The following is a 25,723-nucleotide window of genomic DNA, read 5'->3' on the forward strand; positions in this document are numbered from 1 at the left end:
GGGGAATGTCCAAGTTCTATGCATGCCCTCCATGTACCCATACAGTCTACCTGCGCTTCTCTGGGTCACTTCTTTAAATGTACCAGACAGCTCATGCTGTAGGGCCCCTCTATATGATGTGGGGCGGGGGGGGGGGGGGTTGCCTTTTCTTTTTTTCACTTCGGGGAAAATGTACACCACTTTACATGTGAGAGTCTTACAATGTAAGCCTTCTTTATGCCAACAAAATCTGGGCAAATTCCACTTAACTTATAAAATTCTTACTAAAGTAAATGAAAAATTCGGACCTTCTAAATGTCCTCAGTTGCTTGTACACTCCAACCCCTTATTTCCAACAACGTAGTCCTCACAAAGAGGTTTCAGGAACATGAGTCAAAAATTACTTAAGACTGTCTTGGGGGTCGTTAGAAACTGTCAAACATGCTAATTCACGCAATTAAAAATAAGGGAAAAGTCATCTTGAAAATATTAAGTTTATATTCGTAAAAGATAGAAAAGTAAAACGATATTAAATACTTGTTTTGGTACACAGAAATATAGTTTTAATAAAGTTTAACAAATTGCTACAGCTATATACAAATATACTTTAATATTCTATGCTTAAGATTTAAAATACCTTCTATAAATTTATTATAAAATTGGAAAAGTGAAATATTTCATTTAAAATAAGTATATTTTATTATGAAAATATTCTATTATCGCCACGTCCAGGTTCCCCTGTGTGGACCACACTCATTCGTCGTCGGGTAGTCTCATCGCTCCGTCGGGTTTAACTCTGTCGCAAAGCTGTCCAATCGTCCCACCACCACCAGTAGTTTTTCGCCACCGTCACGTTTCACTTTGTCCGCAACGCGGACTCAGCGTCTCAAAGCCAAGCAGGGCTCCCTTGTATGAGAAACTCCCTCCCATCACCCCATAGACGATGGTCTCCCCGCTTCCGCTGTGCTTCACTTTGAGCACCAAGCCCGCCCATCGTCCGACAGCGAATAATCTCAGCCACCGCCGCATCTAAAGCGAGCGCCGCGCCGCCCCCGTTGCCCCACAGCCTCCCGTCTCCTCGTCGGCTTTCATTCTGTCCGCAACACTTTCCAGTCGTCTTATGGGCAACAGCCTCCCCCACCCCCACCCCGCAGCCCCGCCGGGTTTCACGTGGTGCAGGACTCTACCCCAGCGTCCTATCGCCAATATTCTCATCGCCTCCGCTGTTTTACACTCGCCGCAAGCCCTCCGACTTCTCAGCGCAAACATCGGTAGTTCAACCGCCACCTCAGGGTCCCCGTTTGTCCGGTCTCATCCCTACTGCAGGGCTGAAGTGCACTCCGTTCGCAACGCCTTCCCATCGTGCCCTAGGCAATACTCTGCTAGCCACCGCCGGGTTCTCTTCCGTCTGCAACGTTCCGACAAGGTCTCACCGCCAGTAGGCATCGTCCCAAAGCCAGTAGTCTCCAAGCTGTCTATCTCAACGCCGGTGCTGGCTTTCGTTTTGTCCGCAACGCAATCTATCCTCTGGAAACCAAGACTTCTAGCCACCGCCGACTTCCCCTTTTTGCCCAACGACCTCCCATGGTCCCAGCGCCGATAGATAGGCTCATCGGCAAAGCGGTGTTGCACTTCAACTCCAAGGACATCGCCCAAGGGCTCATCCCACCGTCCTGTTTCACTTTGTGCAGAACGCCGTCCCATCGTGCCATCGGGAATAGTCTCCTGGCCAGCTCCAGGCTCCCCAACCTGAGCAACGCCCTCGCACAGTCCCGGTAGACACCGTCTGTGCCGATACGTCTATACGATGAGACAGCGTCTCATCGCCGATGCTGGCTTTCACTTTGTCCGCAACGCGTTCGTCCACTCTTCTCAAAGCCACCACCAGTTTCCCCTTTATGCCCAACGTCCGCCCGTGGTCCCATCGCCTAGAGGCTCACTGCCGCCGCCGGTTTCCCCTTTGTGCACATCATTGCTGTCCTGCCTACCCATCGCCAATAGTCCCATCGCCACCGCGGTGGTTCACTTTTCTTCAAACTGCTCAGATCACCATGCTCAGATCACCCAAGGTCTCATCCCCACCGCCGGGTGTATATTTGACCTCAACAGCAAATAGCCTCATGGACACCGCGGGAATCGCCCGCGATAGGCGATACTGTCATTGCGGCCACTGTGTATCATTTTGTTCCGAACTCCCTCCCATAGTCCCACAGCGAAGAGTGTCGGATCCACCGCGGGATTCGACCGTCCATCCCGGCCCCCACTCCGCCCCCCAATCCCGGTAAAGCCAGTCGTCTCATCGCGGCCACTGTGCTCCACTTTGTGCCGAGCGCTCTCCCATCATCCCACAGCAACCGTCTCCTAGCCACCGCGGGATAGGTTGGTCATAACTTTCCTTCCAAGGAGTAAGCGTCTTTTAATCTTATGGCTGCAATCACCATCTGCAGTGATTTTGGAGCCCCCAAAATAGAGTCGGACATTGTTGCAACTGTTTCCCCATATATTTGGCATGGAGGGATGATGTCATGATCTTTGTTCTCGGAAAGTTGAGCTTGAAGCCAACTTTTTCACTCTCCTCTTGCATAAAGAGGCTATTTAGTTCCTCTTCACTTTCTGCCAAAGTTATAGAGGCAACGAATAATTTAAATGACAAAGGAAAACTGAAAGGGAGAACTGAAAGTGGGAAATTCCTCTCCGAGGGCCATCCTATATAAGTAGCCCACACTCAAGGAGGAAGGCCATTCACTCTGCAAGCCCTTGAAGACTCAGCGTCAGCATCTACTAGCAGAACGGGCAGCCCTGTGCCTGTTTTCATCATGACCTACCGGTGCCTCCTCCCGATGGTTCTCCTGCTGTGTTTCTCCACCACAGCTCTTTCCAGGAGCTACAGCTTGCTCCGATTCCAGCAAAGGCGGAGCGCTGAGGTGTGTCAGAAACTCCTGGGGCAGTTACATTCAACGCCTCAACATTGCCTCGAGGCCAGGATGGACTTCCAGGTCCCTGAGGAGATGAACCAAGCACAGCAGTTCCGGAAGGAAGATGCCATATTGGTCATCTATGAGATGCTCCAGCAGATCTTCAATATTCTCACCAGAGACTTCTCCAGCACTGGCTGGTCTGAGACCATCATTGAGGACCTCCTTGTGGAACTCTATGGGCAGATGAATCGTCTGCAGCCAATCCAGAAGGAAATAATGCAGGAGCAAAACTTCACCATGGGGGACACAACCGTTCTTCACCTGAAGAAGTATTACTTCAACCTCGTGCAGTACCTGGAGTCCAAGGAGTACAACAGGTGTGCCTGGACAGTCGTGCGAGTGCAAATACTCACGAACTTTTCTTTCCTGATGAGACTAACAGCTTCCCTCCGTGACTGAACACCTCCCACCTGTGGCTCTGGGAAGGGACAATGTGACTTTGAGCTGAGATGCTTCAGCCAGCAGAGGCTCTTAAAGTAACTGACAGTGCAATGCACTGGATTTCAATGGACATTAAAGACTAAGCTATTTTTAAATTGATTTATGCGTTATTCATTTATTTAAACTTTTATGTGAGAAATAAATTATTTATGAAACAAAAGTCAACGTGGCGGTTTCAATCTCAACTTGATTTATGTGACAACACACATTAAAAATTGCAGAGCACCTTGGAGACATTCATTGCAAAACAAGCCTGCAGAGCAGTAGAGTTTCTGGCCCTGCCTTTGAGGCATTTAAAATACAAGGAAGCCGTGGGGAATGTCCAAGTTCTATGCATGCCCTCCATGTACCCATACAGTCTACCTGCGCTTCTCTGGGTCACTTCTTTAAATGTACCAGACAGCTCATGCTGTAGGGCCCCTCTATATGATGTGGGCGGGGGGGGGGGGGGGGTTGCCTTTTCTTTTTTTCACTTCGGGGAAAATGTACACCACTTTACATGTGAGAGTCTTACAATGTAAGCCTTCTTTATGCCAACAAAATCTGGGCAAATTCCACTTAACTTATAAAATTCTTACTAAAGTAAATGAAAAATTCGGACCTTCTAAATGTCCTCAGTTGCTTGTACACTCCAACCCCTTATTTCCAACAACGTAGTCCTCACAAAGAGGTTTCAGGAACATGAGTCAAAAATTACTTAAGACTGTCTTGGGGGTCGTTAGAAACTGTCAAACATGCTAATTCACGCAATTAAAAATAAGGGAAAAGTCATCTTGAAAATATTAAGTTTATATTCGTAAAAGATAGAAAAGTAAAACGATATTAAATACTTGTTTTGGTACACAGAAATATAGTTTTAATAAAGTTTAACAAATTGCTACAGCTATATACAAATATACTTTAATATTCTATGCTTAAGATTTAAAATACCTTCTATAAATTTATTATAAAATTGGAAAAGTGAAATATTTCATTTAAAATAAGTATATTTTATTATGAAAATATTCTATTATCGCCACGTCCAGGTTCCCCTGTGTGGACCACACTCATTCGTCGTCGGGTAGTCTCATCGCTCCGTCGGGTTTAACTCTGTCGCAAAGCTGTCCAATCGTCCCACCACCACCAGTAGTTTTTCGCCACCGTCACGTTTCACTTTGTCCGCAACGCGGACTCAGCGTCTCAAAGCCAAGCAGGGCTCCCTTGTATGAGAAACTCCCTCCCATCACCCCATAGACGATGGTCTCCCCGCTTCCGCTGTGCTTCACTTTGAGCACCAAGCCCGCCCATCGTCCGACAGCGAATAATCTCAGCCACCGCCGCATCTAAAGCGAGCGCCGCGCCGCCCCCGTTGCCCCACAGCCTCCCGTCTCCTCGTCGGCTTTCATTCTGTCCGCAACACTTTCCAGTCGTCTTATGGGCAACAGCCTCCCCCACCCCCACCCCGCAGCCCCGCCGGGTTTCACGTGGTGCAGGACTCTACCCCAGCGTCCTATCGCCAATATTCTCATCGCCTCCGCTGTTTTACACTCGCCGCAAGCCCTCCGACTTCTCAGCGCAAACATCGGTAGTTCAACCGCCACCTCAGGGTCCCCGTTTGTCCGGTCTCATCCCTACTGCAGGGCTGAAGTGCACTCCGTTCGCAACGCCTTCCCATCGTGCCCTAGGCAATACTCTGCTAGCCACCGCCGGGTTCTCTTCCGTCTGCAACGTTCCGACAAGGTCTCACCGCCAGTAGGCATCGTCCCAAAGCCAGTAGTCTCCAAGCTGTCTATCTCAACGCCGGTGCTGGCTTTCGTTTTGTCCGCAACGCAATCTATCCTCTGGAAACCAAGACTTCTAGCCACCGCCGACTTCCCCTTTTTGCCCAACGACCTCCCATGGTCCCAGCGCCGATAGATAGGCTCATCGGCAAAGCGGTGTTGCACTTCAACTCCAAGGACATCGCCCAAGGGCTCATCCCACCGTCCTGTTTCACTTTGTGCAGAACGCCGTCCCATCGTGCCATCGGGAATAGTCTCCTGGCCAGCTCCAGGCTCCCCAACCTGAGCAACGCCCTCGCACAGTCCCGGTAGACACCGTCTGTGCCGATACGTCTATACGATGAGACAGCGTCTCATCGCCGATGCTGGCTTTCACTTTGTCCGCAACGCGTTCGTCCACTCTTCTCAAAGCCACCACCAGTTTCCCCTTTATGCCCAACGTCCGCCCGTGGTCCCATCGCCTAGAGGCTCACTGCCGCCGCCGGTTTCCCCTTTGTGCACATCATTGCTGTCCTGCCTACCCATCGCCAATAGTCCCATCGCCACCGCGGTGGTTCACTTTTCTTCAAACTGCTCAGATCACCATGCTCAGATCACCCAAGGTCTCATCCCCACCGCCGGGTGTATATTTGACCTCAACAGCAAATAGCCTCATGGACACCGCGGGAATCGCCCGCGATAGGCGATACTGTCATTGCGGCCACTGTGTATCATTTTGTTCCGAACTCCCTCCCATAGTCCCACAGCGAAGAGTGTCGGATCCACCGCGGGATTCGACCGTCCATCCCGGCCCCCACTCCGCCCCCCAATCCCGGTAAAGCCAGTCGTCTCATCGCGGCCACTGTGCTCCACTTTGTGCCGAGCGCTCTCCCATCATCCCACAGCAACCGTCTCCTAGCCACCGCGGGATAGGTTGGTCATAACTTTCCTTCCAAGGAGTAAGCGTCTTTTAATCTTATGGCTGCAATCACCATCTGCAGTGATTTTGGAGCCCCCCAAAATAGAGTCGGACATTGTTGCAACTGTTTCCCCATATATTTGGCATGGAGGGATGATGTCATGATCTTTGTTCTCGGAAAGTTGAGCTTGAAGCCAACTTTTTCACTCTCCTCTTGCATAAAGAGGCTATTTAGTTCCTCTTCACTTTCTGCCAAAGTTATAGAGGCAACGAATAATTTAAATGACAAAGGAAAACTGAAAGGGAGAACTGAAAGTGGGAAATTCCTCTCCGAGGGCCATCCTATATAAGTAGCCCACACTCAAGGAGGAAGGCCATTCACTCTGCAAGCCCTTGAAGACTCAGCGTCAGCATCTACTAGCAGAACGGGCAGCCCTGTGCCTGTTTTCATCATGACCTACCGGTGCCTCCTCCCGATGGTTCTCCTGCTGTGTTTCTCCACCACAGCTCTTTCCAGGAGCTACAGCTTGCTCCGATTCCAGCAAAGGCGGAGCGCTGAGGTGTGTCAGAAACTCCTGGGGCAGTTACATTCAACGCCTCAACATTGCCTCGAGGCCAGGATGGACTTCCAGGTCCCTGAGGAGATGAACCAAGCACAGCAGTTCCGGAAGGAAGATGCCATATTGGTCATCTATGAGATGCTCCAGCAGATCTTCAATATTCTCACCAGAGACTTCTCCAGCACTGGCTGGTCTGAGACCATCATTGAGGACCTCCTTGTGGAACTCTATGGGCAGATGAATCGTCTGCAGCCAATCCAGAAGGAAATAATGCAGGAGCAAAACTTCACCATGGGGGACACAACCGTTCTTCACCTGAAGAAGTATTACTTCAACCTCGTGCAGTACCTGGAGTCCAAGGAGTACAACAGGTGTGCCTGGACAGTCGTGCGAGTGCAAATACTCACGAACTTTTCTTTCCTGATGAGACTAACAGCTTCCCTCCGTGACTGAACACCTCCCACCTGTGGCTCTGGGAAGGGACAATGTGACTTTGAGCTGAGATGCTTCAGCCAGCAGAGGCTCTTAAAGTAACTGACAGTGCAATGCACTGGATTTCAATGGACATTAAAGACTAAGCTATTTTTAAATTGATTTATGCGTTATTCATTTATTTAAACTTTTATGTGAGAAATAAATTATTTATGAAACAAAAGTCAACGTGGCGGTTTCAATCTCAACTTGATTTATGTGACAACACACATTAAAAATTGCAGAGCACCTTGGAGACATTCATTGCAAAACAAGCCTGCAGAGCAGTAGAGTTTCTGGCCCTGCCTTTGAGGCATTTAAAATACAAGGAAGCCGTGGGGAATGTCCAAGTTCTATGCATGCCCTCCATGTACCCATACAGTCTACCTGCGCTTCTCTGGGTCACTTCTTTAAATGTACCAGACAGCTCATGCTGTAGGGCCCCTCTATATGATGTGGGGCGGGGGGGGGGGGGGGTTGCCTTTTCTTTTTTTCACTTCGGGGAAAATGTACACCACTTTACATGTGAGAGTCTTACAATGTAAGCCTTCTTTATGCCAACAAAATCTGGGCAAATTCCACTTAACTTATAAAATTCTTACTAAAGTAAATGAAAAATTCGGACCTTCTAAATGTCCTCAGTTGCTTGTACACTCCAACCCCTTATTTCCAACAACGTAGTCCTCACAAAGAGGTTTCAGGAACATGAGTCAAAAATTACTTAAGACTGTCTTGGGGGTCGTTAGAAACTGTCAAACATGCTAATTCACGCAATTAAAAATAAGGGAAAAGTCATCTTGAAAATATTAAGTTTATATTCGTAAAAGATAGAAAAGTAAAACGATATTAAATACTTGTTTTGGTACACAGAAATATAGTTTTAATAAAGTTTAACAAATTGCTACAGCTATATACAAATATACTTTAATATTCTATGCTTAAGATTTAAAATACCTTCTATAAATTTATTATAAAATTGGAAAAGTGAAATATTTCATTTAAAATAAGTATATTTTATTATGAAAATATTCTATTATCGCCACGTCCAGGTTCCCCTGTGTGGACCACACTCATTCGTCGTCGGGTAGTCTCATCGCTCCGTCGGGTTTAACTCTGTCGCAAAGCTGTCCAATCGTCCCACCACCACCAGTAGTTTTTCGCCACCGTCACGTTTCACTTTGTCCGCAACGCGGACTCAGCGTCTCAAAGCCAAGCAGGGCTCCCTTGTATGAGAAACTCCCTCCCATCACCCCATAGACGATGGTCTCCCCGCTTCCGCTGTGCTTCACTTTGAGCACCAAGCCCGCCCATCGTCCGACAGCGAATAATCTCAGCCACCGCCGCATCTAAAGCGAGCGCCGCGCCGCCCCCGTTGCCCCACAGCCTCCCGTCTCCTCGTCGGCTTTCATTCTGTCCGCAACACTTTCCAGTCGTCTTATGGGCAACAGCCTCCCCCACCCCCACCCCGCAGCCCCGCCGGGTTTCACGTGGTGCAGGACTCTACCCCAGCGTCCTATCGCCAATATTCTCATCGCCTCCGCTGTTTTACACTCGCCGCAAGCCCTCCGACTTCTCAGCGCAAACATCGGTAGTTCAACCGCCACCTCAGGGTCCCCGTTTGTCCGGTCTCATCCCTACTGCAGGGCTGAAGTGCACTCCGTTCGCAACGCCTTCCCATCGTGCCCTAGGCAATACTCTGCTAGCCACCGCCGGGTTCTCTTCCGTCTGCAACGTTCCGACAAGGTCTCACCGCCAGTAGGCATCGTCCCAAAGCCAGTAGTCTCCAAGCTGTCTATCTCAACGCCGGTGCTGGCTTTCGTTTTGTCCGCAACGCAATCTATCCTCTGGAAACCAAGACTTCTAGCCACCGCCGACTTCCCCTTTTTGCCCAACGACCTCCCATGGTCCCAGCGCCGATAGATAGGCTCATCGGCAAAGCGGTGTTGCACTTCAACTCCAAGGACATCGCCCAAGGGCTCATCCCACCGTCCTGTTTCACTTTGTGCAGAACGCCGTCCCATCGTGCCATCGGGAATAGTCTCCTGGCCAGCTCCAGGCTCCCCAACCTGAGCAACGCCCTCGCACAGTCCCGGTAGACACCGTCTGTGCCGATACGTCTATACGATGAGACAGCGTCTCATCGCCGATGCTGGCTTTCACTTTGTCCGCAACGCGTTCGTCCACTCTTCTCAAAGCCACCACCAGTTTCCCCTTTATGCCCAACGTCCGCCCGTGGTCCCATCGCCTAGAGGCTCACTGCCGCCGCCGGTTTCCCCTTTGTGCACATCATTGCTGTCCTGCCTACCCATCGCCAATAGTCCCATCGCCACCGCGGTGGTTCACTTTTCTTCAAACTGCTCAGATCACCATGCTCAGATCACCCAAGGTCTCATCCCCACCGCCGGGTGTATATTTGACCTCAACAGCAAATAGCCTCATGGACACCGCGGGAATCGCCCGCGATAGGCGATACTGTCATTGCGGCCACTGTGTATCATTTTGTTCCGAACTCCCTCCCATAGTCCCACAGCGAAGAGTGTCGGATCCACCGCGGGATTCGACCGTCCATCCCGGCCCCCACTCCGCCCCCCAATCCCGGTAAAGCCAGTCGTCTCATCGCGGCCACTGTGCTCCACTTTGTGCCGAGCGCTCTCCCATCATCCCACAGCAACCGTCTCCTAGCCACCGCGGGATAGGTTGGTCATAACTTTCCTTCCAAGGAGTAAGCGTCTTTTAATCTTATGGCTGCAATCACCATCTGCAGTGATTTTGGAGCCCCCCAAAATAGAGTCGGACATTGTTGCAACTGTTTCCCCATATATTTGGCATGGAGGGATGATGTCATGATCTTTGTTCTCGGAAAGTTGAGCTTGAAGCCAACTTTTTCACTCTCCTCTTGCATAAAGAGGCTATTTAGTTCCTCTTCACTTTCTGCCAAAGTTATAGAGGCAACGAATAATTTAAATGACAAAGGAAAACTGAAAGGGAGAACTGAAAGTGGGAAATTCCTCTCCGAGGGCCATCCTATATAAGTAGCCCACACTCAAGGAGGAAGGCCATTCACTCTGCAAGCCCTTGAAGACTCAGCGTCAGCATCTACTAGCAGAACGGGCAGCCCTGTGCCTGTTTTCATCATGACCTACCGGTGCCTCCTCCCGATGGTTCTCCTGCTGTGTTTCTCCACCACAGCTCTTTCCAGGAGCTACAGCTTGCTCCGATTCCAGCAAAGGCGGAGCGCTGAGGTGTGTCAGAAACTCCTGGGGCAGTTACATTCAACGCCTCAACATTGCCTCGAGGCCAGGATGGACTTCCAGGTCCCTGAGGAGATGAACCAAGCACAGCAGTTCCGGAAGGAAGATGCCATATTGGTCATCTATGAGATGCTCCAGCAGATCTTCAATATTCTCACCAGAGACTTCTCCAGCACTGGCTGGTCTGAGACCATCATTGAGGACCTCCTTGTGGAACTCTATGGGCAGATGAATCGTCTGCAGCCAATCCAGAAGGAAATAATGCAGGAGCAAAACTTCACCATGGGGGACACAACCGTTCTTCACCTGAAGAAGTATTACTTCAACCTCGTGCAGTACCTGGAGTCCAAGGAGTACAACAGGTGTGCCTGGACAGTCGTGCGAGTGCAAATACTCACGAACTTTTCTTTCCTGATGAGACTAACAGCTTCCCTCCGTGACTGAACACCTCCCACCTGTGGCTCTGGGAAGGGACAATGTGACTTTGAGCTGAGATGCTTCAGCCAGCAGAGGCTCTTAAAGTAACTGACAGTGCAATGCACTGGATTTCAATGGACATTAAAGACTAAGCTATTTTTAAATTGATTTATGCGTTATTCATTTATTTAAACTTTTATGTGAGAAATAAATTATTTATGAAACAAAAGTCAACGTGGCGGTTTCAATCTCAACTTGATTTATGTGACAACACACATTAAAAATTGCAGAGCACCTTGGAGACATTCATTGCAAAACAAGCCTGCAGAGCAGTAGAGTTTCTGGCCCTGCCTTTGAGGCATTTAAAATACAAGGAAGCCGTGGGGAATGTCCAAGTTCTATGCATGCCCTCCATGTACCCATACAGTCTACCTGCGCTTCTCTGGGTCACTTCTTTAAATGTACCAGACAGCTCATGCTGTAGGGCCCCTCTATATGATGTGGGGCGGGGGGGGGGGGGTTGCCTTTTCTTTTTTTCACTTCGGGGAAAATGTACACCACTTTACATGTGAGAGTCTTACAATGTAAGCCTTCTTTATGCCAACAAAATCTGGGCAAATTCCACTTAACTTATAAAATTCTTACTAAAGTAAATGAAAAATTCGGACCTTCTAAATGTCCTCAGTTGCTTGTACACTCCAACCCCTTATTTCCAACAACGTAGTCCTCACAAAGAGGTTTCAGGAACATGAGTCAAAAATTACTTAAGACTGTCTTGGGGGTCGTTAGAAACTGTCAAACATGCTAATTCACGCAATTAAAAATAAGGGAAAAGTCATCTTGAAAATATTAAGTTTATATTCGTAAAAGATAGAAAAGTAAAACGATATTAAATACTTGTTTTGGTACACAGAAATATAGTTTTAATAAAGTTTAACAAATTGCTACAGCTATATACAAATATACTTTAATATTCTATGCTTAAGATTTAAAATACCTTCTATAAATTTATTATAAAATTGGAAAAGTGAAATATTTCATTTAAAATAAGTATATTTTATTATGAAAATATTCTATTATCGCCACGTCCAGGTTCCCCTGTGTGGACCACACTCATTCGTCGTCGGGTAGTCTCATCGCTCCGTCGGGTTTAACTCTGTCGCAAAGCTGTCCAATCGTCCCACCACCACCAGTAGTTTTTCGCCACCGTCACGTTTCACTTTGTCCGCAACGCGGACTCAGCGTCTCAAAGCCAAGCAGGGCTCCCTTGTATGAGAAACTCCCTCCCATCACCCCATAGACGATGGTCTCCCCGCTTCCGCTGTGCTTCACTTTGAGCACCAAGCCCGCCCATCGTCCGACAGCGAATAATCTCAGCCACCGCCGCATCTAAAGCGAGCGCCGCGCCGCCCCCGTTGCCCCACAGCCTCCCGTCTCCTCGTCGGCTTTCATTCTGTCCGCAACACTTTCCAGTCGTCTTATGGGCAACAGCCTCCCCCACCCCCACCCCGCAGCCCCGCCGGGTTTCACGTGGTGCAGGACTCTACCCCAGCGTCCTATCGCCAATATTCTCATCGCCTCCGCTGTTTTACACTCGCCGCAAGCCCTCCGACTTCTCAGCGCAAACATCGGTAGTTCAACCGCCACCTCAGGGTCCCCGTTTGTCCGGTCTCATCCCTACTGCAGGGCTGAAGTGCACTCCGTTCGCAACGCCTTCCCATCGTGCCCTAGGCAATACTCTGCTAGCCACCGCCGGGTTCTCTTCCGTCTGCAACGTTCCGACAAGGTCTCACCGCCAGTAGGCATCGTCCCAAAGCCAGTAGTCTCCAAGCTGTCTATCTCAACGCCGGTGCTGGCTTTCGTTTTGTCCGCAACGCAATCTATCCTCTGGAAACCAAGACTTCTAGCCACCGCCGACTTCCCCTTTTTGCCCAACGACCTCCCATGGTCCCAGCGCCGATAGATAGGCTCATCGGCAAAGCGGTGTTGCACTTCAACTCCAAGGACATCGCCCAAGGGCTCATCCCACCGTCCTGTTTCACTTTGTGCAGAACGCCGTCCCATCGTGCCATCGGGAATAGTCTCCTGGCCAGCTCCAGGCTCCCCAACCTGAGCAACGCCCTCGCACAGTCCCGGTAGACACCGTCTGTGCCGATACGTCTATACGATGAGACAGCGTCTCATCGCCGATGCTGGCTTTCACTTTGTCCGCAACGCGTTCGTCCACTCTTCTCAAAGCCACCACCAGTTTCCCCTTTATGCCCAACGTCCGCCCGTGGTCCCATCGCCTAGAGGCTCACTGCCGCCGCCGGTTTCCCCTTTGTGCACATCATTGCTGTCCTGCCTACCCATCGCCAATAGTCCCATCGCCACCGCGGTGGTTCACTTTTCTTCAAACTGCTCAGATCACCATGCTCAGATCACCCAAGGTCTCATCCCCACCGCCGGGTGTATATTTGACCTCAACAGCAAATAGCCTCATGGACACCGCGGGAATCGCCCGCGATAGGCGATACTGTCATTGCGGCCACTGTGTATCATTTTGTTCCGAACTCCCTCCCATAGTCCCACAGCGAAGAGTGTCGGATCCACCGCGGGATTCGACCGTCCATCCCGGCCCCCACTCCGCCCCCCAATCCCGGTAAAGCCAGTCGTCTCATCGCGGCCACTGTGCTCCACTTTGTGCCGAGCGCTCTCCCATCATCCCACAGCAACCGTCTCCTAGCCACCGCGGGATAGGTTGGTCATAACTTTCCTTCCAAGGAGTAAGCGTCTTTTAATCTTATGGCTGCAATCACCATCTGCAGTGATTTTGGAGCCCCCCAAAATAGAGTCGGACATTGTTGCAACTGTTTCCCCATATATTTGGCATGGAGGGATGATGTCATGATCTTTGTTCTCGGAAAGTTGAGCTTGAAGCCAACTTTTTCACTCTCCTCTTGCATAAAGAGGCTATTTAGTTCCTCTTCACTTTCTGCCAAAGTTATAGAGGCAACGAATAATTTAAATGACAAAGGAAAACTGAAAGGGAGAACTGAAAGTGGGAAATTCCTCTCCGAGGGCCATCCTATATAAGTAGCCCACACTCAAGGAGGAAGGCCATTCACTCTGCAAGCCCTTGAAGACTCAGCGTCAGCATCTACTAGCAGAACGGGCAGCCCTGTGCCTGTTTTCATCATGACCTACCGGTGCCTCCTCCCGATGGTTCTCCTGCTGTGTTTCTCCACCACAGCTCTTTCCAGGAGCTACAGCTTGCTCCGATTCCAGCAAAGGCGGAGCGCTGAGGTGTGTCAGAAACTCCTGGGGCAGTTACATTCAACGCCTCAACATTGCCTCGAGGCCAGGATGGACTTCCAGGTCCCTGAGGAGATGAACCAAGCACAGCAGTTCCGGAAGGAAGATGCCATATTGGTCATCTATGAGATGCTCCAGCAGATCTTCAATATTCTCACCAGAGACTTCTCCAGCACTGGCTGGTCTGAGACCATCATTGAGGACCTCCTTGTGGAACTCTATGGGCAGATGAATCGTCTGCAGCCAATCCAGAAGGAAATAATGCAGGAGCAAAACTTCACCATGGGGGACACAACCGTTCTTCACCTGAAGAAGTATTACTTCAACCTCGTGCAGTACCTGGAGTCCAAGGAGTACAACAGGTGTGCCTGGACAGTCGTGCGAGTGCAAATACTCACGAACTTTTCTTTCCTGATGAGACTAACAGCTTCCCTCCGTGACTGAACACCTCCCACCTGTGGCTCTGGGAAGGGACAATGTGACTTTGAGCTGAGATGCTTCAGCCAGCAGAGGCTCTTAAAGTAACTGACAGTGCAATGCACTGGATTTCAATGGACATTAAAGACTAAGCTATTTTTAAATTGATTTATGCGTTATTCATTTATTTAAACTTTTATGTGAGAAATAAATTATTTATGAAACAAAAGTCAACGTGGCGGTTTCAATCTCAACTTGATTTATGTGACAACACACATTAAAAATTGCAGAGCACCTTGGAGACATTCATTGCAAAACAAGCCTGCAGAGCAGTAGAGTTTCTGGCCCTGCCTTTGAGGCATTTAAAATACAAGGAAGCCGTGGGGAATGTCCAAGTTCTATGCATGCCCTCCATGTACCCATACAGTCTACCTGCGCTTCTCTGGGTCACTTCTTTAAATGTACCAGACAGCTCATGCTGTAGGGCCCCTCTATATGATGTGGGGCGGGGGGGGGGGGGGGGTTGCCTTTTCTTTTTTTCACTTCGGGGAAAATGTACACCACTTTACATGTGAGAGTCTTACAATGTAAGCCTTCTTTATGCCAACAAAATCTGGGCAAATTCCACTTAACTTATAAAATTCTTACTAAAGTAAATGAAAAATTCGGACCTTCTAAATGTCCTCAGTTGCTTGTACACTCCAACCCCTTATTTCCAACAACGTAGTCCTCACAAAGAGGTTTCAGGAACATGAGTCAAAAATTACTTAAGACTGTCTTGGGGGTCGTTAGAAACTGTCAAACATGCTAATTCACGCAATTAAAAATAAGGGAAAAGTCATCTTGAAAATATTAAGTTTATATTCGTAAAAGATAGAAAAGTAAAACGATATTAAATACTTGTTTTGGTACACAGAAATATAGTTTTAATAAAGTTTAACAAATTGCTACAGCTATATACAAATATACTTTAATATTCTATGCTTAAGATTTAAAATACCTTCTATAAATTTATTATAAAATTGGAAAAGTGAAATATTTCATTTAAAATAAGTATATTTTATTATGAAAATATTCTATTATCGCCACGTCCAGGTTCCCCTGTGTGGACCACACTCATTCGTCGTCGGGTAGTCTCATCGCTCCGTCGGGTTTAACTCTGTCGCAAAGCTGTCCAATCGTCCCACCACCACCAGTAGTTTTTCGCCACCGTCACGTTTCACTTTGTCCGCAACGCGGACTCAGCGTCTCAAAGCCAAGCAGGGCTCCCTTGTATGAGAAACTCCCTCCCATCACCCCATAGACGATGGTCTCCCCGCTTCCGCTGTGCTTCACTTTGAGCACCAAGCCCGCCCATCGTCCGACAGCGAATAATCTCAGCCACCGCCGCATCTAAAGCGAGCGCCGCGCCGCCCCCGTTGCCCCACAGCCTCCCGTCTCCTCGTCGGCTTTCATTCTGTCCGCAACACTTTCCAGTCGTCTTATGGGCAACAGCCTCCCCCACCCCCACCCCGCAGCCCCGCCGGGTTTCACGTGGTGCAGGACTCTACCCCAGCGTCCTATCGCCAATATTCTCATCGCCTCCGCTGTTTTACACTCGCCGCAAGCCCTCCGACTTCTCAGCGCAAACATCGGTAGTTCAACCGCCACCTCAGGGTCCCCGTTTGTCCGGTCTCATCCCTACTGCAGGGCTGAAGTGCACTCCGTTCGCAACGCCTTCCCATCGTGCCCTAGGCAATACTCTGCTAGCCACCGCCGGGTTCTCTTCCGTCTGCAACGTTCCGACAAGGTCTCACCGCCAGTAGGCATCGTCCCAAAGCCAGTAGTCTCCAAGCTGTCTATCTCAACGCCGGTGCTGGCTTTCGTTTTGTCCGCAACGCAATCTATCCTCTGGAAACCAAGACTTCTAGCCACCGCCGACTTCCCCTTTTTGCCCAACGACCTCCCATGGTCCCAGCGCCGATAGATAGGCTCATCGGCAAAGCGGTGTTGCACTTCAACTCCAAGGACATCGCCCAAGGGCTCATCCCACCGTCCTGTTTCACTTTGTGCAGAACGCCGTCCCATCGTGCCATCGGGAATAGTCTCCTGGCCAGCTCCAGGCTCCCCAACCTGAGCAACGCCCTCGCACAGTCCCGGTAGACACCGTCTGTGCCGATACGTCTATACGATGAGACAGCGTCTCATCGCCGATGCTGGCTTTCACTTTGTCCGCAACGCGTTCGTCCACTCTTCTCAAAGCCACCACCAGTTTCCCCTTTATGCCCAACGTCCGCCCGTGGTCCCATCGCCTAGAGGCTCACTGCCGCCGCCGGTTTCCCCTTTGTGCACATCATTGCTGTCCTGCCTACCCATCGCCAATAGTCCCATCGCCACCGCGGTGGTTCACTTTTCTTCAAACTGCTCAGATCACCATGCTCAGATCACCCAAGGTCTCATCCCCACCGCCGGGTGTATATTTGACCTCAACAGCAAATAGCCTCATGGACACCGCGGGAATCGCCCGCGATAGGCGATACTGTCATTGCGGCCACTGTGTATCATTTTGTTCCGAACTCCCTCCCATAGTCCCACAGCGAAGAGTGTCGGATCCACCGCGGGATTCGACCGTCCATCCCGGCCCCCACTCCGCCCCCCAATCCCGGTAAAGCCAGTCGTCTCATCGCGGCCACTGTGCTCCACTTTGTGCCGAGCGCTCTCCCATCATCCCACAGCAACCGTCTCCTAGCCACCGCGGGATAGGTTGGTCATAACTTTCCTTCCAAGGAGTAAGCGTCTTTTAATCTTATGGCTGCAATCACCATCTGCAGTGATTTTGGAGCCCCCCAAAATAGAGTCGGACATTGTTGCAACTGTTTCCCCATATATTTGGCATGGAGGGATGATGTCATGATCTTTGTTCTCGGAAAGTTGAGCTTGAAGCCAACTTTTTCACTCTCCTCTTGCATAAAGAGGCTATTTAGTTCCTCTTCACTTTCTGCCAAAGTTATAGAGGCAACGAATAATTTAAATGACAAAGGAAAACTGAAAGGGAGAACTGAAAGTGGGAAATTCCTCTCCGAGGGCCATCCTATATAAGTAGCCCACACTCAAGGAGGAAGGCCATTCACTCTGCAAGCCCTTGAAGACTCAGCGTCAGCATCTACTAGCAGAACGGGCAGCCCTGTGCCTGTTTTCATCATGACCTACCGGTGCCTCCTCCCGATGGTTCTCCTGCTGTGTTTCTCCACCACAGCTCTTTCCAGGAGCTACAGCTTGCTCCGATTCCAGCAAAGGCGGAGCGCTGAGGTGTGTCAGAAACTCCTGGGGCAGTTACATTCAACGCCTCAACATTGCCTCGAGGCCAGGATGGACTTCCAGGTCCCTGAGGAGATGAACCAAGCACAGCAGTTCCGGAAGGAAGATGCCATATTGGTCATCTATGAGATGCTCCAGCAGATCTTCAATATTCTCACCAGAGACTTCTCCAGCACTGGCTGGTCTGAGACCATCATTGAGGACCTCCTTGTGGAACTCTATGGGCAGATGAATCGTCTGCAGCCAATCCAGAAGGAAATAATGCAGGAGCAAAACTTCACCATGGGGGACACAACCGTTCTTCACCTGAAGAAGTATTACTTCAACCTCGTGCAGTACCTGGAGTCCAAGGAGTACAACAGGTGTGCCTGGACAGTCGTGCGAGTGCAAATACTCACGAACTTTTCTTTCCTGATGAGACTAACAGCTTCCCTCCGTGACTGAACACCTCCCACCTGTGGCTCTGGGAAGGGACAATGTGACTTTGAGCTGAGATGCTTCAGCCAGCAGAGGCTCTTAAAGTAACTGACAGTGCAATGCACTGGATTTCAATGGACATTAAAGACTAAGCTATTTTTAAATTGATTTATGCGTTATTCATTTATTTAAACTTTTATGTGAGAAATAAATTATTTATGAAACAAAAGTCAACGTGGCGGTTTCAATCTCAACTTGATTTATGTGACAACACACATTAAAAATTGCAGAGCACCTTGGAGACATTCATTGCAAAACAAGCCTGCAGAGCAGTAGAGTTTCTGGCCCTGCCTTTGAGGCATTTAAAATACAAGGAAGCCGTGGGGAATGTCCAAGTTCTATGCATGCCCTCCATGTACCCATACAGTCTACCTGCGCTTCTCTGGGTCACTTCTTTAAATGTACCAGACAGCTCATGCTGTAGGGCCCCTCTATATGATGTGGGGCGGGGGGGGGGGGGTTGCCTTTTCTTTTTTTCACTTCGGGGAAAATGTACACCACTTTACATGTGAGAGTCTTACAATGTAAGCCTTCTTTATGCCAACAAAATCTGGGCAAATTCCACTTAACTTATAAAATTCTTACTAAAGTAAATGAAAAATTCGGACCTTCTAAATGTCCTCAGTTGCTTGTACACTCCAACCCCTTATTTCCAACAACGTAGTCCTCACAAAGAGGTTTCAGGAACATGAGTCAAAAATTACTTAAGACTGTCTTGGGGGTCGTTAGAAACTGTCAAACATGCTAATTCACGCAATTAAAAATAAGGGAAAAGTCATCTTGAAAATATTAAGTTTATATTCGTAAAAGATAGAAAAGTAAAACGATATTAAATACTTGTTTTGGTACACAGAAATATAGTTTTAATAAAGTTTAACAAATTGCTACAGCTATATACAAATATACTTTAATATTCTATGCTTAAGATTTAAAATACCTTCTATAAATTTATTATAAAATTGGAAAAGTGAAATATTTCATTTAAAATAAGTATATTTTATTATGAAAATATTCTATTATCGCCACGTCCAGGTTCCCCTGTGTGGACCACACTCATTCGTCGTCGGGTAGTCTCATCGCTCCGTCGGGTTTAACTCTGTCGCAAAGCTGTCCAATCGTCCCACCACCACCAGTAGTTTTTCGCCACCGTCACGTTTCACTTTGTCCGCAACGCGGACTCAGCGTCTCAAAGCCAAGCAGGGCTCCCTTGTATGAGAAACTCCCTCCCATCACCCCATAGACGATGGTCTCCCCGCTTCCGCTGTGCTTCACTTTGAGCACCAAGCCCGCCCATCGTCCGACAGCGAATAATCTCAGCCACCGCCGCATCTAAAGCGAGCGCCGCGCCGCCCCCGTTGCCCCACAGCCTCCCGTCTCCTCGTCGGCTTTCATTCTGTCCGCAACACTTTCCAGTCGTCTTATGGGCAACAGCCTCCCCCACCCCCACCCCGCAGCCCCGCCGGGTTTCACGTGGTGCAGGACTCTACCCCAGCGTCCTATCGCCAATATTCTCATCGCCTCCGCTGTTTTACACTCGCCGCAAGCCCTCCGACTTCTCAGCGCAAACATCGGTAGTTCAACCGCCACCTCAGGGTCCCCGTTTGTCCGGTCTCATCCCTACTGCAGGGCTGAAGTGCACTCCGTTCGCAACGCCTTCCCATCGTGCCCTAGGCAATACTCTGCTAGCCACCGCCGGGTTCTCTTCCGTCTGCAACGTTCCGACAAGGTCTCACCGCCAGTAGGCATCGTCCCAAAGCCAGTAGTCTCCAAGCTGTCTATCTCAACGCCGGTGCTGGCTTTCGTTTTGTCCGCAACGCAATCTATCCTCTGGAAACCAAGACTTCTAGCCACCGCCGACTTCCCCTTTTTGCCCAACGACCTCCCATGGTCCCAGCGCCGATAGATAGGCTCATCGGCAAAGCGGTGTTGCACTTCAACTCCAAGGACATCGCCCAAGGGCTCATCCCACCGTCCTGTTTCACTTTGTGCAGAACGCCGTCCCATCGTGCCATCGGGAATAGTCTCCTGGCCAGCTCCAGGCTCCCCAACCTGAGCAACGCCCTCGCACAGTCCCGGTAGACACCGTCTGTGCCGATACGTCTATACGATGAGACAGCGTCTCATCGCCGATGCTGGCTTTCACTTTGTCCGCAACGCGTTCGTCCACTCTTCTCAAAGCCACCACCAGTTTCCCCTTTATGCCCAACGTCCGCCCGTGGTCCCATCGCCTAGAGGCTCACTGCCGCCGCCGGTTTCCCCTTTGTGCACATCATTGCTGTCCTGCCTTCCCATCGCCAATAGTCCCATCGCCACCGCGGTGGTTCACTTTTCTTCAAACTGCTCAGATCACCCAAGGTCTCATCCCCACCGCCGGGTGTATATTTGACCTCAACAGCAAATAGCCTCATCGACACCGCGGGAATTGCCCTGTAGGCGATACTGTCATTGCGGCCACTGTGTATCATTTTGTTCCGAACTCCCTCCCATAGTCCCACAGCGAAGAGTGTCGGATCCACCGCGGGATTCGACCGTCCATCCGGGCCCCCACTCCGCCCCCCAATCCTGGTAAAGCCAGTCGTCTCATCGCGGCCACTGTGCTCCACTTTGTGCCGAACGCTCTCCCATCATCCCACAGCAACCGTCTCCTAGCCACCGTAGGATTCGGCCGTGTGAGGGACGCCCCAGCAGGGTCCCACAGCGAATAGTCTCTGAAACACCGCGCTCTGTGTGCGCAACGCCCACTCCCCCGCATTTCCCCTGGTGCACGACGCCCTCCCATCCTTCCACAGCTTATGGTCTTCAAGCCAACGCGGGATCCAGCGTGTTCGCCACGCTCGCCCCTACACCCCATCAACGCGGCACACCTAGTTGTCTCATTCAAGATACCATGTTTCACTTAGTCAGCAATGGCCCATATGAGCCGGCAACCAGTAGTCTCTTGCTCAACCTCTAGTTTCACTTTGGGCACAACCCTGTCCATCCTCGCATCGCCAAGAATCCCATCACCGCTGCCCGGTGCCTTTCTCTGAGCTGTGGCTTCCCTCGCGCCGGAAGCGAGCGCCAATCTGTAAAATCAGCCTCATCTCGCTCAGAAGCCCCGCCTTGGGGGTTCTTTTCCTCAAACATGGCCAGTTCGGGTTGACATGTGGAAAGAAAGCCCACTACTCAGGCGATCTTTCCGAAAATGCAATATTCTGGCTCCCTACTCAGGACAGGGGAAACCAGCCCTTTTCCATCAAAGGGCTAATGATATGCGCACCCTTGAATCAGTGCTCCTATAAAATCTCTGTGGAACCTTTGAGTCCTGTCTCTCCAGCGGCCCCACGAGAATCAATGCAAACTCTCCCAAGACTGCCATTCGAAAGCAAAAACGATGGAACCACAGTGTGCCTTCTCTCGCGGTGGCCGGGAGAAGCAGGCAGTCTGCGTGCCCATCTCAGCGCTCTTGGCTCATCGTTTCGCGGTGCTCGCGAGTCGCCTCCCGGCCATCTGCAGAATCACTGACATTCTCTATGGCCCACATCCACTTGCTGGTGGAAGGAGTGATGCTCTGCTGCATCCGTGCTCACTCTCTTCGCTGGACCGTGCCTGGGATCCCCTGCTAGAAAAACAAGACATCTTCAAACACTTGAAATAGATGCAAAGGATCCGCTCTCAGTCGCGCCTAAAGGACAAAGTCGACTTCAGATTTCCTTGGAAAAGAGACATGATCACTCCAGTGCAGATTACTCAGGCCCCTGCAACCACTATCTGATGCTCCAGCAGAGCTTCCAATTCTTCACCACGGAGGACAGCCGTGCTACTCTGCAGCCAGGATCAGAGCCTGAAACAACTGGAGCCAATGGAAGAGACAATCTGTGCTGTTCTCATTGGGACTTCCTGCCCGGGAGCATTTTCATGGCATCCATCTCTACCTCAGGGAGCTGGAATACAGCCACTTTGCCCGAGGGGCTGTCAGAGTGGAAATTAAAAGTGCCTTTCCCTCATGTAAGAATCCTCAAAGAAATGGCAACAATAAAGACGTCTAATTTGTAACACTCGCTAATGAATTCCATTATTGTTTGCTTCCTGTTCCAAAGCAATTGCAACTCATACTGCCTCAGGCACTGAAAACTGAAATGAAAATCGTGATTTTTCAGGAACAGTTGTGGACAGCAAAACAAAATGTCTTTTCTTGTATAAATATCTTTTGATCATCGTTTAAAAGGTTTCTTGATGTCTGAGGGGCTGGTATTTTCTATACTGAGAGGTCAGTGTTACTTTCTCATGGACAGGTTTCCAGGATCCTCTGTTCTTAGAGATCCTTTTCAGTTAAGTCTAGATGCTATAGAGATAAAGAATAAATTGTGCAGATTTTCATCATAATAGAAACTTATCTTTCCTTCTCTGAAGAGTACAATACAGGCCTTCCGGATCAGGTGAATCTTCTGGTTTGCTCGCATTCAAAGGGTGATTCAGGGACATGGGTACCTTCTGTTCTGTGGCTTTTTCCATCATCAATATGTGACTCCAAGTTTGTCTGTGGTGCTTGGATCTAGTACACCCGGCAGTAAAGGGATGATGTCTGGTGGCTCACAGGGAATGTTTCCAAGGGCCAGGACTATACAGGGTGAGAGCACTTCCTCTCATGTTCCATGGCCTGGATTTGTCCTCATGGGAATCTCATTGCAAGCAAGTTGGGAAACAACTGGGTGATGAATGGATGAAGAGATAAGTTCAGGGTGCTGACTTTCAAAAATGCACAACATGATAGTTGAAAGTTAAGTGTCTGGGGGGCAAAATGAGGACTGCAGCCCAGGAGACAGCACATCAGATAGCTCTGAGAAGCTGTTCCAAAGACACACAGAGGGATATATGTGATTTTGGTGAAGGGGCAATACATGTACTCATGTGCCTGTTTTTTGTGGAAGTTTTCCGTCAGTGTCATGGAGGTTTCTTGGAGTCACAAGAAGCAGTCATCACCATGAAGGATGGTCATGCTTTTCTAGATATGAGGAGATAGAAGAACAACTGAGTTCTTAAAACTGGCTCCTGAAAATTGCTAACCTTCTGAAGACTTGTTCTGCCAGTTTTCCCTGCACACAGCATGCCTCACTTCTGCTTTCCACCTATAGATTCCTTTCCAGGGGTGTTAAAAATCAGCAGCTGCAAGAACACGATTGAATCCTTGTAGGTAGATGGCAAGTGCCAATGGCACCTGCTAGTTTGTACTTGACAGGGCATGAGACCACGTTTCACATTTTCACTATTTGTTCAAATGAAGTTCTGGTAGGAGTCAAGGGGAACAAGTATTGTTCCTGCTTGCACACACTATGTTAAAATACAATCTGACCCAAATGCTTTTTCTCCAAGTTTCAGCTTTGGGGAGAACGACAAGAATGCCAGTCATAGTTCACAGTATCATCGGCTGTTTGAAAGAAACATTCAAGCTGATCCCCAAAGGCATTGCCTACAGGAAAATATCCACAGTGTAGACACATTACAGGCTGTTTCCTTACTACCTGAGGGAGACAAGAAAAGAAGAATCAGGCAGTTCCTTGCAACTACTTGAGGATGACTGAAGAAAACGTGATGAGTGAGTCTTCCATTTGGGTCCAGGCCCAAGAGCCTCATTCTGATCTTCTAAATATTGGAAATGGAAAGTTGAAGACAGTCTTCCTAAAAATGAGCTTCAAAAACTATCTCACACATGCTGTGTGCAGAGTACAAAAAAAAAAAAAAAAAAAAAACACACAAATTTTTGTATCCACAAAGAGTTAAGAGAGAAAATTAATTGCAATTGATGAAACACTATATAAAATATTTGACACATTACTATGCCTAGTCTATTAATACCACAAACAGTCACTGAATTAGTCTTGCTGTTATCCTGCTGATGAGGTAACATTTATGGTGCAGGAGAATAAATAATAGAGGATAAGATAGCAATTCAAGTAAACATTTGCTGTTCACTCTTTTATGTTAAAGTAGCAACACACGTGTGTACTTATTTAATATATATTGTACAAGTGTGTGTGTATTTATATGTGTGTATATATTTTTGTTCAGTCACTTAGTTATATCCGACTGTCTGTGACCCCATGAACTGTAGCATGCCAGGCTTCCCTATCCTTCACTATCTCCCAAGTTTGCTCAAACTCATGTCCATTGAGTCAGTGATGCCAAGCAACCATCTCATCCTCTGTTGCCCCTTCTCCTCCTGCCCTCAATCTTCCACAGCATCAGGGTCATTTTCAAAGGGTCAGTTTCTTCTCAGCAGGTGGCCAACGTATTAGAGCTTCAGCTTCAGCACCAGTCCTTTCAACGCATATTCAGGGTTGATCTCCTTTAGGATTGACTGGTTTGATCTCCTTGCAGTCCAAGGGACTCTCAAGACTCTTCCTCAGTACCACGGTTAAAAAACATCAATTCTTCGGCACTCAGCTTTCTTTATGGTCCATATCACATCCATACATGACTACTGGAAAAACCATAACATTGACTACATGGACTTTTTTTGGCAACATGGTATCTCTGTTTTTTAACACAGTGTCTATATTTCTCATATAATTTCTTCCAAGGAGAAAGTCTTTCAATTTTGTGGCTGCATTCACCGTCCACAGTAATTATGGACCTCAAGAAAATGAAATCTAACAGTGTTTCCACTGTTTCCCCATATAGTTGCCATGAAGTGATGGGACTATATGCCATGATCTTCATTTTTTGAATGTTGATGCAACTGTATATGTATATGTATTTTTTGGGGGGGTCTGGTTTAGCTGTGCCTCAAACTGGTTCTCTAGAAACATGGTTAATTTAGGTCAGGGAAACCATAGATGTTATAGATATTCTGTTTTACATGATGGCTGAAGATTTTCAAAATTTGAATTTTTGAAATTGCGATTATAATGGAAAGTTTATTTATTGCGATTGGCATATTCATTCCAAAAAATCCTCTCTGTTTTGTTTTCCATGCATGAAAGCTGAATTGTGATACACAGAATGAAATATTCTAAATACAAAAGAAATGTTTCAACAATTAGAACATTTAAATAAAATTTGTGACTACAACATTTCCATGTGAAATCCTGATGCTTTTCTAAGTTAAAATTAATGAAACTCTATGTGAACTTACAATTTAACAGATGAGATGGCATTAGTGGTAAAGAATCTGCCTGCCACTGCAGGAGACAGGCGATGCCGGCTCCATCCCTAGGGTGGGAAGATCCCCTCTATAAGGAAATGACAACCCACTCCAGTATTCTTGTCGGAGGACCCTGGCAGGCTACTGTTCATGGGGACACAAAGAGTCAGAAACGACTGATGGACCAAACAACAACAACCATTCGGAAAAGTATAAAACTAGAGAAACACAAAGGAAAGTTTGTGTGTGATTTTCGATGTTATTATGGTTCACATAAGAAAACAATATACGTCTTGGAGTTCGCAAGTTATCACTGGAAGTCCTAACGCTGGAATGTTTCTACATTTAGTTAAAATATAA

The 25,723-nt window shown here is 48.6% G+C and overlaps 5 protein-coding genes across 5 annotated transcripts; all 5 read left to right on the forward strand.

Annotated features, from left to right (window-relative positions):
- Window positions 1-2,502: 2,502 nt before the first annotated feature.
- Window positions 2,503-3,648, forward strand: LOC112447877 (interferon beta-3). Its single transcript, XM_024996394.2, has one exon. The coding sequence runs from the start codon at window positions 2,796-2,798 to the stop codon at window positions 3,354-3,356; it is 561 nt and encodes a 186-aa protein (XP_024852162.1). The 5' UTR covers window positions 2,503-2,795; the 3' UTR covers window positions 3,357-3,648.
- A 1,556-nt stretch (window positions 3,649-5,204) lies between these two features.
- On the forward strand, window positions 5,205-7,361 carry LOC112447878 (interferon beta-3). Its single transcript, XM_059889376.1, has one exon. It carries the CDS (start codon window positions 6,509-6,511, stop codon window positions 7,067-7,069), a length of 561 nt encoding a protein of 186 aa, XP_059745359.1. The 5' UTR covers window positions 5,205-6,508; the 3' UTR covers window positions 7,070-7,361.
- Window positions 7,362-8,917: 1,556 nt separating this feature from the next.
- Window positions 8,918-11,074, forward strand: LOC112447879 (interferon beta-3). Its single transcript, XM_059889377.1, has one exon. It carries the CDS (start codon window positions 10,222-10,224, stop codon window positions 10,780-10,782), a length of 561 nt encoding a protein of 186 aa, XP_059745360.1. The 5' UTR covers window positions 8,918-10,221; the 3' UTR covers window positions 10,783-11,074.
- Window positions 11,075-12,628: 1,554 nt separating this feature from the next.
- Window positions 12,629-14,785, forward strand: LOC112441480 (interferon beta-3). Its single transcript, XM_059889378.1, has one exon. It carries the CDS (start codon window positions 13,933-13,935, stop codon window positions 14,491-14,493), a length of 561 nt encoding a protein of 186 aa, XP_059745361.1. The 5' UTR covers window positions 12,629-13,932; the 3' UTR covers window positions 14,494-14,785.
- A 1,557-nt stretch (window positions 14,786-16,342) lies between these two features.
- LOC112447880 (interferon beta-3) lies at window positions 16,343-18,499 on the forward strand. The gene has a single exon (XM_059889379.1). It carries the CDS (start codon window positions 17,647-17,649, stop codon window positions 18,205-18,207), a length of 561 nt encoding a protein of 186 aa, XP_059745362.1. The 5' UTR covers window positions 16,343-17,646; the 3' UTR covers window positions 18,208-18,499.
- Window positions 18,500-25,723: the final 7,224 nt, after the last annotated feature.

This window comes from Bos taurus, chromosome 8 (assembly GCF_002263795.3).
Source record: "Bos taurus isolate L1 Dominette 01449 registration number 42190680 breed Hereford chromosome 8, ARS-UCD2.0, whole genome shotgun sequence".
NCBI classification, from domain to species: domain Eukaryota; kingdom Metazoa; phylum Chordata; class Mammalia; order Artiodactyla; family Bovidae; genus Bos; species Bos taurus.